This window comes from Solea solea, chromosome 6, assembly GCF_958295425.1.
Source record: "Solea solea chromosome 6, fSolSol10.1, whole genome shotgun sequence".
NCBI lineage: Eukaryota > Metazoa > Chordata > Actinopteri > Pleuronectiformes > Soleidae > Solea > Solea solea.
In genome coordinates, this window is record NC_081139.1 from 3,436,610 (window position 1) to 3,453,076 (window position 16,467).

Below are 16,467 nucleotides of genomic sequence, written 5' to 3' on the forward strand. Positions count from 1 at the left end.
TAGTTATCGATTCAGAGATAAATTCACCTGCCTCTGGAGGATGCATTACACTCCTTACACATTACTGGTGTTCATGAATGGCGATGCCAGATTACTAGTGATGTAAATGGGTCCATCAAGCTCAGTGGCGAAAGCGTGACATTGATATGAAAATGTATGTTATTGTAAGCTACAGTGATGGTAATGGCGGCGAGTGTGAAGCTGTAGGACAGTACTGCAATACAGCTGCATGTTCAGAAAGAAAATGTGGAATCAAACATGTTGGAAGGTTGTTTGCCCTGGTGCAGATGAAAAAAGTAGCCCAGAAGCCGGTCGGCAAAATGACGGATAGATATACATATAAACAAAATACCACTGCAACAAGACGTTGCATGCATCACTACTGAAAAGACTCATCTCGCCTGCCTGGGGCCATACAAGCAACAAGACCTCCTCCCTTCCTCTTTAACCGCTCTTTGATGCTGGACTCTAATCAATACTTACAGGCTGAATTTAGAAATGATAAATAAAGCCATGAAGAGAAATGGACTCGCCATCACAACAGCCTCTTTAGTGGTCTTGCTATTATGTAACCGCCACTTGTGATTTTAAGGTAAAAAAGCATTTATTCTCTGTCCTTCTGGCAACTTGTCGCCATATTACCCCCGGTGCAACTCTTTGTCCTGTTGGTGGTCAAACTACACAGCTTCAGTCTGGGATTTTAAGAGAAACGGAACACTTTCAGACACGAATAATCATGCCATCCTGTTAGATAACACCATCTCTTAGCGTTACAGAAGACAGCGCTGCAGGTAAAAGTGTGGACATGTACAGTCCAAACAGTGAAATCCACCCGCGTGCTAAATTCAGAGCTGTGATGGAAGAAATAATGTCGAAAAGATAAAGACGCTAATGAGCCAAAAGGGATTACAAGATTATTTCAGTATCCATCACCAGTGCCAACATATAACACATGACAAATGAGGACATCTGCTCTGATGATGGCTCCTCCACATTGACACTCTTGTTTGGCCTTGCTTTCGTACGCGGCAGTCTGGTCATTTTCTGCCAACATACGAAAGTGCATCCCATGCTGATCAACACACTACTACCAATTTATTTAACATCAAACTCACTGAAGCCACCTTTGGAACAGATTTCATCACCTACTGTACGTGTAGTCAAACTTACAAGACGACACATCCAACCCTAATAAACACGAGTCAATAATTTACACCACAGCAAGAGCAAAAAATTAAAAGGCTGAAAATGGAGCTTAATTAACATGTGCTTGGTTGTGACTGTGGCAGCATCACAGCGGAGTAAAGATAAAGCCAACCTGCTAAAGCATTTACCTGGAATATTAACAACACGATGCTGGATTAAAAGGAGATTTATGCAAGAAATGTATGAAGTAATAAAATGACTATGATATGTCATCAGAGATTAAGTAATTAAAAAATGATGGCGCTTATACAGTTTTGACTCTACTTAGTTTCCTATCGTTTCCATTACTATAGTACTACTGGAAAAGCAAAAAAAAGTAGAGCAGAGTTGAGCCGTGCTGAAACTGTGTAGTGGAAAAGCGTCATAATAGTAAAATACAGCCAGTATATTCACAATTATAATTTTCATTTGTGGGCTACAGGTGGTCGTAGCGCTTCAATATCCGGGTCAATACCAAAGAAAATACTCAAAAACAGCGTGTTGCAGCTCTGGGTCGCAAATACCGATGTTGAAATGCCTAAGTACACCTCTCAAATATATCTTAACCTGAGAAGAAAGAACACTAAACAATAATATGTCAGCCAAGGTTAGCTTGAGTACTCTATCATTAATGCGGTGTCTGTGAATATTTATGTTTTTACAGTCCGTTATTGTCACCAGCCGTCTGTTGACTTTATTCTCGATATCTTTTTGACTGCTCTGTGAATAAAATAGGGGAGAATTGCAGACAATTCTCCACAGATTATAAGGATTATATCTTGTATTGTCTGGTATTGTTCAACCTAAAAGTCCAAATCACAAAGAGGCTTGTTTGTTTGCGTTACCTTGATGCAAATTCCCTTCCTCCATCTGTGCCGTGTGGAAGAAAGCAAACGCACTTCTGACAAAAAATTATTTTATTTTGTGGCGTGAATGCTGGAGGTTTTCCCTACTTATTCTCCTGTTATCTGTGCATTGACAGGGTAATTGCATATAATATTCAGAGGATTCAATTCCAAACTAGAAATATTATAGGCTTCAATACAAAAATGAAGCTTTCTGTATCTAAAAGCAACAACTTTCATTTCAACTGCTAGTGTTCTCCGGCACAATGAAGCCCATTCAAAGCATTTATTCGTAAACATTAAGGCAAGACAGTGATTGTCTTCAAAGTTGTGAAGCTGTTGAGGCAGGGCGGTTGCCAGCTTCCACCTGCCTCACGCTGGCTGTTAAGTGTGGGGACAGATGATCTCTGGAATCCCTCAGTGATTAGTGATTACCTGGGGATAGGTCTCCTCTCTGAGGCAGTAAACACTTGTGTTGTGAGGTTAAGATCTGCTGTGACAATAACATACAGCAGCTGTCACGCCTTCAGCTCACCCCACAGTTTGACAGATAAGCAGGCATGCAGGAATTTGCACAACACGTCTAAAAATCACTAAGGGATGAAGAGGAAAATGCGCGTTATATTTTGCGTGACAATCGTTGGACTTACTCAACCGTTGACCCTGTTGTCGTCTTTTAAAATATTTCCCACCATCCAATAAATACTTGAGTTGTCTTTGTTGGGGAAGTGTGATACCATATCTTTCTGAATTATGAAAATGTCAAATGAAAAGGGCATGGTATTCAAATCTCTAGTTAATTAGGGTTCCACTACTGGGAGGGTTTGAATGTTTGTGTTGAAGAACAGAAATATTTGCATTCCCCAAAGGGGAGTGTGTCAACAGGATCGATAGGGTAGTTGCTAAACTCCCGCTCTGTCTCCAAAAACTATCCAACTCAGCACATCTCCTCCCTCTAAAATCTCGGAAATTAACTAACCACCAAGTTTTCACACTGGCTCCCGTCGTCGTGTTAACAATATCACACTTACTCGTTCACACATTGTACTCGGCCAAGCAGTGAAACATCCAACTAAAGTAAGCACCTGCAAAAGGTCGACCAACACCTCGCGCGCTTAGCTCTCTTGTTAGTTCCGTGGATTAATGCCAATGAGCTCGATTCCATTGTTGTGTTAGAGCTTTTCTCCAGAAATAAGGCGAGCTCCCAGAGAGACAGTCCAAGTGTGAGAGCAACAAACAGAACATCAATCTCATTGTAAACCCACAGGAAAGAGTCTGGGGACTGATCGCTCATGGTGTTAACTTAGGGAGCGGAGGAGGGGGGGGGGGAAAGGTATTCAACAAGGAATTAATAAAATGGGTTTAGCACTCGAGTGGAAAAGTGGGTATCGACGCAAGTGTTTAACCCAGCCTAGCAAACTGCATTCGATTACAACTAATCTCCTGTATTTACTTGTGTCGTGTCCTATGTTCTCACCGGATGACTTAAATTGTGGAATTATTTTATTATAAAAAGGCAGAGTGTAGCGAGATACTTTTCTAGTTCCCATAATTAACAATGTGTCGTAAAAAGCCTTGTTGTTAACACCACGTTTAATTACAAGTGCTCAATTTCTTTATCGTTGTTTTGAATCTTTTTTTTTTAGCCTTTAACTGTTGTCATCCACTGGGAAATATGGCAGTAGTTAAGCGAGTCTTTGGGGTAATCTTTAGGCTGCTGGAGAGTGACAGCTGTTTCCCCCTCCCCTGAGCAACGGAACTTTTCAGCATTTCTAAAATCGCTTCTCTCAAAAAAGGTAGCAGTGGGTTATAGAGCAATGAGCTGCAATTATTTGTCTGGTGCCTTTTAGAAGTGCGACAGCCAGATGGAGCCAATTGTAATCACAAACCCCCAAAACAGCCTTATTTTTTTCATTTTTCCAAATGCGTCAGTGAAATAGCTGGTTTTCCTGACCCATGTCCAACTTGTATTCTACCTGTGTCGATTGAATCTGTTTTAGCGCTGGGACATACTGGGGTATTTCCAGTAGCGTACCATGGGGTTTCAGTCAGGGCCTTCAGTAAAAAAAAAAAAAGAAACATGATGGATCGGTGGTGATGCAGTGGCCATAGCTTACTTCAAAACCCGCCAAAGGTTCAAACGACGTTGATGACAACAGTGGGGGCTAGCGCCAGACACATCGCTGGGCCTGGGGCGTTCAATCACTATGCATCAAATTTTGATTGGCTGACGACACACGTCAGTCAAAGTTATAACCAAATAGGAAATGGCAGCTTCTACGAAAGGCCAGCAATACTACTAGAGCAGGTCCACGGAGCTATGATGCGTTTAATGACATATGGAAAATCCAGCTCAGCTTCACAAAAAATAACCATATTCTTTCTGGAAATATAATCGTAACATACTGAAAAAGTAAATGAATTCAGACACGTTCAGGCACACAAATAATTAATTTGATTATTAAAAAAAAATAATAATAATAATAAAAAAACTTTTTTGATATTGTCAGGGCCAGCAGAGAAGGCCCTGCTGGCCCTGACAGCCCACCACTGGGTATTTCAGTCAGTACAGAACAAGACTGAAGGCTGAAGCACAGAGAGCCCAAAAATGAGTGCTTTTGTTACTTTGTGAATTGCATTCACAACTGTACAAACAAGTATGCAAGTCATGGAAATATCCATCCATCTTCTACAACTTTATCCTCCACAGGGCCACATATAGAGACAAACAACTATCCAATGTATGATCAAGGTGTTTCTTTTATAATTTGATATTGACCTTAATATATATTTTTAAGTATCCCAGTTGCCAAAGTGCCAAAGATCTAAGGTCTCTAACTGCTGTAACTGCTCCTATTTAACAAACCCATGTGTCCGCCCTGACAATCGCTACCGCTGTAGGAGTTTCCGACTAACAACTACACTTTTAACACACAGTGAGGCGGCTGCATTTTAATGTAACAGTGACCTACATTCGATGCTGGATTGGTTCTGCTTCCGCGGATTTGGAACACAACGTAAGGAGCACTTTTTTTCTGCCACCGCTCGGGACAACAGGGGCATAGTTTATGCAATGGTTAAAAATCAATTCATCAAACACGACTCGACTCTTGCGGCAAGCTTATTTGACATTCAGCGCGACATCGCGGGCTTGATGAAACACGAACGGGCCGATCTTATATCTGCAGTGATCGTCGCCATGATTCACAACGCGGGGACACGAGCCTCGTGTATTGTGGCAGCCTACTTATTAACGCTTTCACCTCGACTTGGAAAAAGACAATCTTCAATGTAGCCCACAGAGAAAAAAAAAACAGAAACAAAAAAACAATGAGCACAAAGCAAACACATGCTCTGTTGACCCACAATAACACAATGCAGGGAGAGAGAGAGAGAAAAAAATGGCTGAATGTTCCATTGTCTCCGCTCTTCACAGGGCAGAGTTGACTGACAGTTCAGCTGTAAGTAAAGCTGACACAGTAACACATCGCAGCAACATTGTTTCAGGGCAAAAAGGACGTGGCAATGGAAGGACACAGGACATTTATTGATATAGCCGAGTCCTTGACTGCAGCGGCATATGTCCTTCAGTGGCAGCGCCTTATTGTGTGGACATTACTCACTATTGTCATGTAGCACAGGAAATAAATACACTAGTCTCCCCCCGAAAACCATATTTCCTGCCTTGTTTTAAATCAGATGTGGTCCAAACCAGCTCGTGCGTGTGTTTTGAGTGTGGAGTTGCCGAGACAACAATTTGTTGTGTAGTGGTTGTGGGTGGTTCTAAAATTATTGAAATCTTCAACTTTTGGGAGCATCTCTGCTGAAAGACCGTGATTGAACACACAAACAAAGTAATGAAGTGATAAACAATTGCCTTGATTAAAAGGTTGGTTGGATAAATCAACCTTTTAATCACAATTAATGCCAAATTACTGTGATTATTACTATTAAAAAAAAAATTCCATCTTCTACCGCTTTATCCTCCACATGAGGATCGCAGGGGGCACTGGTGATTAAAATAAATCACTGTTATAATACTGGTGAGCACCCACTGTAGCGGTGCACTTTTTCGTTTGTCAGAATGTGGGAAACATTTTTGTGAATATGCAGGGGAAATTAGGACCGAACCATTTTTGAATAAATATCTAATTGCAATTATTTTGACAGAAATTGGGATTGTGATGTGATTTGCGAGATGATCATTTTTTACGCAGTTCTCATTTTCATTTGGATGACATATTTTAAAAGATGACTGTGGGATTAGGGCTGCAACTGACTATTATTTTCATAATCGATTAATCTGTTGATTATTTTCTCAGTGTTTGTCAAACCTGCAAATAATGAGGTTCTCAAATGTCTTGTTTTGTCCACAAACCAAAATGATTCCATTTAAATGATCAGAAATGTTGTTTTTGGTTGACGATTAATTTAGTAATCGCTTAATCGAGTCATTGTTTCAGCTCTGTGTGAGATATTTGTGCAAATTGTGTGAAAAACAATAACCTGTTTCCTTGACTGTAGAATATGATGTATAAGGGCAGCACAATATTTTACCTAAAATAGTAATTTGACACACACATTTTGGCTTTAAGAAACATTGCACCTCCTGTGATTTGAAAATTACAGCAGGTCGTATTGCCTGGTCATAAGTGAGCTGCAATGGTATTTGCTTGAAAAAGCAAATATGTCAACAAAGCAACTGTACACAACACTGTAAGCGCGGTTACTGACAAAGAAAGAGAGAGAGAGAGAGCTGGAAGATTTTCTGCTTCTGAAACACCATTTAAAACGACAGAGCTGTGGTGCGGCTTGAAGAATCGATGCAGCCGTATCAGCGGAGGTTAGCTTTCTCCCACGCGGTTGGGATCATGATTACAAATGTAGCAAATTGCATGAAAATAATAAAGATTTATTCTTTTGTCCATTGCTATACTAGTAGGCGCCAGTGGGTATAGATTGTAGAACATATTTATTCTCTTCTTCTGCTGACGCTGAACACTCTGTCCATGACTTGTCTAATCTAGCTGGCTCTAAGTGGTGCCATCCCCTAGTGTGCACATACAAAAGTACACACACACTATATACAAAGTTGTGACTGATCATCAATAAATTTCACTTAAGTAACTCACTTGAGCTGATGACAAGGTCAGCTGCAACAAATTAAGAAATGTTCATAATTTATCGGTCGATTATTTTCACGATTCATTGAGTAATCGATCGGTCCATTAAATGTCAGAAAACGTTAAAAAAAACATTGATCAGTGTTTGTCAAACCTGGAAATGTGGATGTTAAAGAATTGTTTTGTCCACAAACCAATATGATTCACTTTTAATGATATTTTTTTGTTATATGGAGCAAAGAAATGAAGAAAATAGAAACTAAAACAATCAAAAATCTTGTTTTAATCATGAAAAAAAGCTTCAAACCAATGACTTGATTATCAAAATAGTTGACGATTAATTTAGTAATCAAGTAAACGGATCATGATATGGATGCGTAAATGGTGAATCAAACTGAATGTTGTTTTCAGACGTACACAATTCATCAGGTTTGACAGTTATTAATATTTGGGATCATACATTTACAACTAAAATTACATTTGAGTATATTCAGATATTTTTAAGTATAAATGTGAAATGTTTGATTCGATTCGAACATTTGTGTCATTTTCTGCCCTAAAAAGACAGATTTTAATTACTTCTCAAGCTACAGTCTACCAAATGAAAACAGATCAGCAGAAATAAATCTTTGCTTTTCCCCAAACCACAATAGAGTTCATTAATGAATCCAAACAACACAATATAAACAACATACAACTGCTCTCGAAAACCAAACCACTGTAGGTCTCAAGTTGGCAGCATCACATTTTTAATTCTTACAGTCCAAACACAGTTATCAATAAATAAATATTACACTGTTGCTTCAAAGTTCACCCATTCTCGTTAGACAGAGAGATAAACTCGTCGCTGAATTTGAAAACAACAAGCAAAGGATAAAGTGGGAATTATGTGCACATGACTGAAAAGTGATTACAGCACTTTTTCCCCATCGGACCATTTAGTGGGTGGCACAGACAGCTGGTGGAGAGACAACAGATAAGAGTCCGCCGAGCCCGTCCATGATCGAGCGCGAGCGTATGCTACTGACGCAATTTTAAAACCGGCGGAACGTTATTTTAAACATCAAGTGTCAGTCCTGTACATACTGAACCAATTATCCAAGGAAGATGGAGAGGACCTTGATGTTAATGATGCTGTTGCCAACGTCGATGATGTAGAGGCAGCCGACATCCTGCTGGCACGAGAGCAGATCAGGACCTCATTAATATCACTAATGACACATTTGCTCACCGGCAAACGAACACGGGTGGTTTTGTTTTAAAAGGTGTTTTTTTTATCAATAATAATTTGAGCTGCAAAAATCTGTTCACCTCTTGTTTGATCAACAACTTAGTCCCCAGTCCTTTTTTGGTACAACCAAAATCAAATAAACTTAAAATAATCTCCTTCTTACTTGTGTGATTAAATCTTGAACATTTCCATAATTGGCGCCAAGCTCCATTTCTGATGACTACAGGGCGGCAAAACGGGGCCGTATAAACCTGTCCGAGCTACGAATTCAGGATTACACACTCCTGATAGCAGATTCCCTTTTAAAACCAGTGTACGGTGAGGGGAGAGTCAGGCAGAATCTTAAGATCTTAAATGAGAGAAGACATACAAGACTGACCTTCTAAAAGGGGCCCGATAAGTTTCTATTACGCTCGACTGCCTCTGAAAATACTTGTGACACTGTTCTCCCGGATATCATGAAATCATATCAAAAAGAGCTGAACGTGTAATAGAAAACACATGCGGCTCCGTCCGACTTGTAATTATGGCGTAAAAACTGATTAATCGATACTGCCCGTATGACACAAACTCATATTATAAAAAGAAATAGGTCATCTCGTCTGAAACGGCATAGACAGTTACATGAGCAGTGAAGAAGCAGTTAAATAGGACTTGTCCTCCACCACCTATTAGCTGCACTGCCACTCTGTCTATATTGCCTTTCTATCGTGTGTCAGAGGTCTGGCGTGACGTTCCATGTGAGGCAAACTCAGCTGTGTGAGTGGCTTGTAATGCTTCTAGTCAATAAAGCTGCAAACTGAGGACGTGGAAGCATGGGATTTTGGGGGCGGCGGGGTGGCGGGTTGGTGGGGGGGGGGGATGCAGTGACTCAGAGAGAAACCATTCTCCTGTTACATCACTGCTTTACTATGGGAGGTGACTGGTGCCACAAAGGAGCAAATACCTCAAACACATCAGGAATTAGACTACATCCTTTCCAGTTGGCACAGAGGTAATAATGGTGAATAACAACATTTCTAGGGTATTTTTTAATAAGGGCGGAAGTGCATGAGATGCTTCTCTAAATGCTTCCAACGGTATCATTACAGACACTGACTCATAAATCAGTTAACTAAAGATTTATGGTGATTAATCTCTCAGAGAATATTCAAAATGGCAAATGTCTTACGATTATCCATAGTGGTGAAACAATTCCTCAATTAATTGATTAATATTATTGTTTTTAAGCAATTAAAACAAGTTTTGTGATTTTCCAGCTCCTTTAAATGTGTATATCTTCTGGTTGCTTTGCTCCACGTAAGAAAGAAATCATTAAAACTGAATAATCTTTGGGTTTTTGGACAAAACAAGACATTTGAGAACATCATCCTTTCCGGGTTTGACAAACACTGATCGTAATGCATTCATCATGAAATGATTAAGATTTCTGTTCACATGTTGTTGTCTATTTGTTGCGCAGATTGCACACACAGAAAATTCTGGTGCATCGATCTAAGGTAAATGCAAATAACTGCAGTGGAAACTGACTCGGTGTATAAATTATGACACTTAGAAATCATGACAGAAACATCACTTCAGCTTCCACATTCCACTGCACTGGAAAAGGGGGATATGTGTTTGAAACGGCGAGGAAACCACAATATTCTTCAACTTCAAACAAGTAGCAAATAATTCATAATTAATAAGAGCACCAAAGAACTCTTTATTACAGTCATTTTATGACAACGTGTTGCTCTTGTGACCCAAATCCCAATGTTCACTGAAAAACATCTCTTACCACATAAAACTTACAGTACAATTAAAACACGGCTAATAATCTCCACTTTATCCAACCACTGGGAGTGCAGAAAGCTGCATTCACGCCAAGATGCACCAATGCAGTTCAGCTTGTTTGGATCAGTAAACCCGGATCTGGTTTGCGGTTCCAAAGTAAGGAGTTTAAGCCAGTTAGTGGCCAACGTCAGCTATGTAACCTGTGGGTATTATTCTATTTTTCATTAAAAAAATGAACACAAATGGCCTTAAATCCTCTTTGTCAAAATCCACACAGTTACACATCTTGAGTTTTTCCAGTTTCATTTGTATTATTACCATAGATTGGGCATAAAAAAAGTGGATGTAGGCTTCCAATTCTCCTGAGGATGCCAGTGCAGAAGTAAAAATATATGGAATAGTCACCAGGGGGCGACAGGTAGATACAAAAAAAAGTCTGTCATTATCTCATGATCTCTATCACCAGTTTTGGGTCATCTCTAATAGCCAATAGTCAATTTTGTGACGCCCCTGAATTTCATTTTTGCAACAGGTAAGGTCACGACCGTTTGCCACTTGGTTATCACCCAAAAGTGACAATTTACCACCAACTCATCAATGGATTAATCATCAGTATGTGTCTCTAGCTGCTGAACCACTTTGCCAAGTATTCCAACTGAAGGGTGTGCCAAAAAGTCAGATGGTGCAGATCCCAACTCCTCCACAACTTTTCACAGACTAAACACAATTAAATACGTAGCAAGCAAACTGAACAGAACTGTACTGCACTGCTCGGTAGAAACAGTGCAAATTGAGAGATTTGCATCAAATTATGACAAAACTGTCAAATCCACAAAAAAAAAGAAAAAAAGAAAAAAAGAATTCAGTTCTGGGGAACCTGCAGTCAAAAAAGAGAGGAAAGGAAGAAGTAGGAGGTTAATAATATCCAGCAGCAGATATTCCAGGAGTGGATTTGTGCTCATGTGGCATTAATCGCCCCTCATACAAATATGCACGTCCATCTGAGAGGCGACAACGCAAAACTGTCGTCTTTATCATCCGCTATACCTACGCACATGACAGCGAACACAGATGATAGCCCATGATAGGGGCTATCAGGGGCTGACAGACCCATGACCACTGACATCAAACTTGGGAAACCGTATAAACACCATCATTAAAACTGCAGACTGAGCACATGAAGAGAGAGGAGAATAAACCTGATAATAGGAGACTGGACAGAGAGAGACAGAGCAGAGACCCTACAGTGATGTTATGGTACATTTCCTCACTCTGGTGACTGTGCACCATGTTGAATAAGTCACCGGTGTGGTGGCTAACATGTGAAGCGTCAGGGTCAAACAGGAGTCGTCGGAGCAGAACTCGGTGTTAAAAAGCACAGAGAGGGGGCGGCTTGCGGCACAGTCCAGCTGCTTAATCAATAACTTGCACACAAAATGACAAGGAGGCTTGCTTTGAACCTTAGACTCGACTCGGCCCAGGCTAAACGCCGCCTCTGGATAGAAAAAGAAAAAAAAAATCCCCCAAACCCGCAAACAAAAAGTGGCTTCACCCTCCATCACACAACACAGTGGACTCTCTGTTTAATGAAGGCTAACTGTGTGATAAGCTAACCCGTCCGGAGGTTGTACTCACCGGGATGACAGTCTTTGTGTTTGGGCAAGGTTAAAAATATTAAGGATAAAATCCACCAGTAACTCGGTTGCCGTATCCTCCGCATGTTAGTCAACTCATCGAGACCCCCCCCGAAAAAAGAAGAAGAAGCCAACGGGTGACAAAGTTTTGTATATGTTTGTATGCAAGTCTTGTTTCTTCTTAAAAACGGGGAAAAAAACAACACTAATATTCAAGCTGGAGCGAAGTTGGTACAGCAGCCACGAAGGCAGAGCATCAAAGTATTGGTTAGCGGTTACGCTACAGACTCACTGCTTTACAGGGGCAAAAAGAAGGGGCAAAAGACACATTAATTCGCCTCCAGTCCGAGCGGAGGCTGCTTTTAGCCTCGCGGAATAAAACGTTTCGCACACCGTCGTGCACAAACTGTTCAAAACGTGTTGTGGGACTCCACCGTGCCTGTAGCGGGCTTCCAGATAGCGACATTCCCCAAGTGTTGGTGGTGGTGGGTGGGGGGGTCAATCGGCGATCGATTCGCTGTCTTTAAGTACAGCGGTGAAGAAAAAAAAAAAGTGGTCGTTTCAATATTGATTGACCGAGATCATTACTAAGTGATTATCCGCGGCGTCAGCGCGACCGAGGGCAACGCACACGGCGAAGAAAAGTGCTGCTGGAAATGTCCCATTCTTGCTTTCAGGAAGTAGACTGTAACGGTCAGGCAGGCAGGCATGGAGATGTGGCTACTGGTCCCATCCTACCGGACAGGGCTGCTGCGCGAGCGCGTGAGAGGGAGTCTGCACGGGGCGGGGGCCGCGGAGGGGAGGAGGAGGAGGAAGGGGGAGGGGATGGGGATGGGGGCGGTTCTTAAGCCTGAGAAGAACTTTTTTTTTTTTTCTTCCTCTGACGTAAATTTTATCCAGATTGTTTTTTAAAAGTGAGGACAGCAAAACAAACAAACAAAAACAAAAACATGAAAATGTGGATTTTTTTTCCCCCCCACCTCCAATCTTCTATTCTAACCACATTTGGGTTACATGACCACTCACTCACTCATCTACCACTTTAAGGGTCCTGTAGTATCTCACCATGCAACTGAATTACCACTGCACTGGCAGGTGTAGTATAAGCCCCGCTCACCAAGCAGAAAACAACATTTCAACAACAGAAGAAGTAGTCGCCAAGGAAAGTCATCCGAGCCTCGACGTGGCGACCCTCAGACCGACACCCCAATTTTTGGACTGTGGGAGAAAACCCACGCACACACGGGAGAACCCCATGCAAAATGGCACTTGTTCTGACCGGGTTCCGAACCCCAGGTCTTCTCGCTGCAAAGGCAAGACTGCTAACCACTTCACCAACTGTTCACATTTACAGCAACAGTTGTGATTCAGTTCCAATTCAACCATGACTTCACTCATGTGAATCTGGGCTCTTATTTTGAAGCAGAGCCTTCCAGATTTGCAATTCGTCTGCTGCCATGTTGCCGACCACTTTATCCTCCATATGAGGGGCTCACATCGCTGACACTGGGGTGCACCCTGGCGAGCTGGCTGGTCCAATGTATGGTCACAATGAACACAATGAGTATTGTTCCACCGGGTTGTGAACCCAGAGATTTTGCTGCAAAGGCAACAGCACCAGTGACTTCACCATGTTGGCCCATGCTGCGGTCTTGCAAACCAAAATTCACATATGTCACCTGCAACTAGGCTCCAATTTAGGAGGATACCAGCTGGCAATGACACTCATATGTGTCATACTTCCTCCACCATCTGTTTTAGAGAAAATTGACTATTGTGCTATCGACATTGTAAATCAAGTGATTATTTTACCCATAGACTTCTATTAAAAATATATTGTTTTTGCTTCCACATTGGTGTCCTCAGGAAAACTGAGCTAACATCCACTCTTTATATACAGTCTATGGATTCAGCACAGATTAGATTTGACAGTTTGCATTTATATGCACTATTGACCGAGCCTTCTGGTTTAAAAAGTGAAGCCTTCGGAAAGAGGATTCAAGTTAACCACCAGAGATCAATGGATTTCACAGGGACACATCTTTTCTCTTCGAGAGAAAGGCCTCAGTCCACGACTTCCGACTGTATTTCATCATGATTGATGCAGCACATTTGATGCAACATTTAAATGAAGAGCAGCAGAATCCAGTGTGGACCTCACATCTTAACTGGAGACGTTGATTTGTTGAGTCTCCTTTGCCAGAGTAAACTGAGTAACCCTGCAGCTTCTGGGTCCAGTCTTTGTTTAACTGCAAGTGAACTGTCCTGATAAACAATGTTTACGTATAGCCCACATGTAGTATGAACTAAATCAGATTTTTGAAGCTGCAGGGTTACTAATGGTAAAGAAGACTCAACAGATCAATGTCTCCTGCTCGGATGTCAGGTCCACACTGGATTTCTCTGCGGCTCTTCTTTTAAATGTTGTATCAAACATGTTGCATCAATCATGATGAAATACTGTCAGAAGATGTGAGCTGAAGCCTTCTCCTCTAAGAGAAAAGATGTGTCCCTGTGAAATCCATTGATCTCTACCCCCCATCCTGTTATATCACTGTTAAGTTGCTTCCTCCCAGGCTCCGTTATTAAAATGACCCTCCTGTGGCCACACAGTGATGTCCCTTTGCCTCCTGCTGGCAGAACTGTGAATGAAATACTTTAGCAGCAATCATCACCTGGAATATCTCGTGTATGAGTGTGTACTGATTGGAGCATTATGCATCCACCGGTGACACTCCCTTAGGTAAATGTGTAGTCAGTGGTGTTCTTGCAGAACTATCCAGCTGGACATTTAATTTGAGGAATCTGATTAAATTTCTCATTTAATTACCCAGTTCTCTGCAGGGCCATTGAGGACAGTCACAAGGGCCCTTTGCTTTTAATGTGAGCCATCTGCTTCCCCTCCAAAATGCCTACCTTTTCAAAGCCCCCACAGCCTCGTGAGCATCCTTCCACGATCCTCCAGGCTGCAACTCTTCCATGCACGCTGCAGAACACCACTGTGGTTTGACAATGTCTCCAGACACACACTGTATTCTGACTGATCAAACAGCTTTTTACCACAATCGAAGTTTGTCACAAGTTCTTCATTTTGATTTTTTTTTCTTTTTATCTTGCACATAACAAATATGTTGTCAAAACCCTGTGTTTATTCAATCTCACCACACCAATGACAAATCACAAAAAAATGTAAATCAAATAAAGTTAGCATCCACATTGTCAGTATCACGTAAGACTAATTTCTGACACGGCAATCTTATTTTATGCTCCATGTAAATGGCTTTAATATAATTTATTTTAGTTGCGAGTTTTGTGTTTTGACTACAAATTAGTCAATTCACTGTAATTATTTGCGACATCGTGGTGGGGAACATCCAGTTGGTGTCATGAGACAGTTTGATCACAAGGCAATTAATAAAATTGACACACAAAAAGCATCCTAGGGACAGGGCACAAAAGCATGTCTTGACGAAGATCAAATTAAATATCATGAAACAACTGACTAGCGTGCTCCTCAGGTGCCCCCCCCCCTCGAGTGTGTGCTTGTCACGTTGAACAAAACCCACTCAGGTTCATCTTCACTAACAAGCGTCATGGTGTCTCTCAAGAACAGAAAAGCGTGACGCAGAATCTTGCACTTTCCCCGGGAAATTGACAAACAATCGTTTAGAGTTCCATTAAAAACAAGGTCAGGCATTATTAGTGCTGGAATTGTGCCGATCAGCTGCATAACGATGTCGCAAGGACAAACACTAACGTATAGAGTTAGAGGTCTTTGTTGACATTTGTTTGTGCAAAACACTTTCGCTTTCACAAATGACCACACTCTAAAATGATACAATGCTACACAGATGAGTTGTGTGGTTAGTGAACTCATCTATGGGAAGCTGAAACCTATAGAGAGAGGATAATCTGCTGCACAGCTGACGCACAAAACAAACTCATTTTCTTTTTAAGCATCAGTTTGACCCTCAGAACACAGAGCATTTAGGCTGCTTTTTTCCATTAAACATATACACACAGAGGCTATAAGTATGAGCAATATAAAGTGGCTTATATCCTTTTTTTCAGCACAACCTATAGGCAATCAGATGACATGATTTATTTTTTTCCATTTTCACCAACTATATAAACACACCTGAGCAAAAAGTACTCAAATTTGATTCGTTTGCTTGGCTTGTTTTTATGAACAAAAATAGAAGAAAAACTGTCTATTTTGTGACTCACTACTGCAATTAAGAAACAAAAAACACACCTCTAGGATGTCCAAATAAAGACTTGTGTATTATTCCCACTGCATTTTACCAAGGGTGCACCTATGGCACAGATCCGTGCCACATGAGTACTGAGGGTTAACTCAAAGAAATATGTCAGAAAGGATTACTGATATGTCCTTTAGTATTTAACATCGCAAAGGAAGTCCTAGTAGCTCCAGACATAACAGACTGTTTGTCTCCATTTGGCCCTGTGATGGATTGTTAACCTATGTCAGCTGGGATTGGCACCAGGGCCCCTGCGATCCTCATGTGGAGGATAAGGTGGTAGAAGATGGATGGATATAAAAGCAGAGTTTAATGTATGGAACTGTCAAAGGTGAAGATTTGTTTCGCTCGTTTTTCTTTTGGCTGAAACCAACAGTGCACAGCACCTTCATCACGGCGTCAGATGTCAGA

The 16,467-nt window shown here is 41.2% G+C and overlaps 1 protein-coding gene across 2 annotated transcripts in view; it reads right to left on the minus strand.

The window, feature by feature from the left end:
* Window positions 1–12,573, minus strand: part of LOC131460692 (receptor-type tyrosine-protein phosphatase gamma-like) — an 89,345-nt gene extending 76,772 nt beyond the window's left edge. For both annotated transcript variants that reach the window (XM_058631393.1, XM_058631395.1), the window contains exon 1: window positions 11,796–12,573. In XM_058631393.1, coding sequence (XP_058487376.1) covers window positions 11,796–11,880 — 85 coding nt within the window. In that variant the 5' untranslated portion in view covers window positions 11,881–12,573. The remainder of the gene's footprint in view (window positions 1–11,795) is intronic.
* Window positions 12,574–16,467: the final 3,894 nt, after the last annotated feature.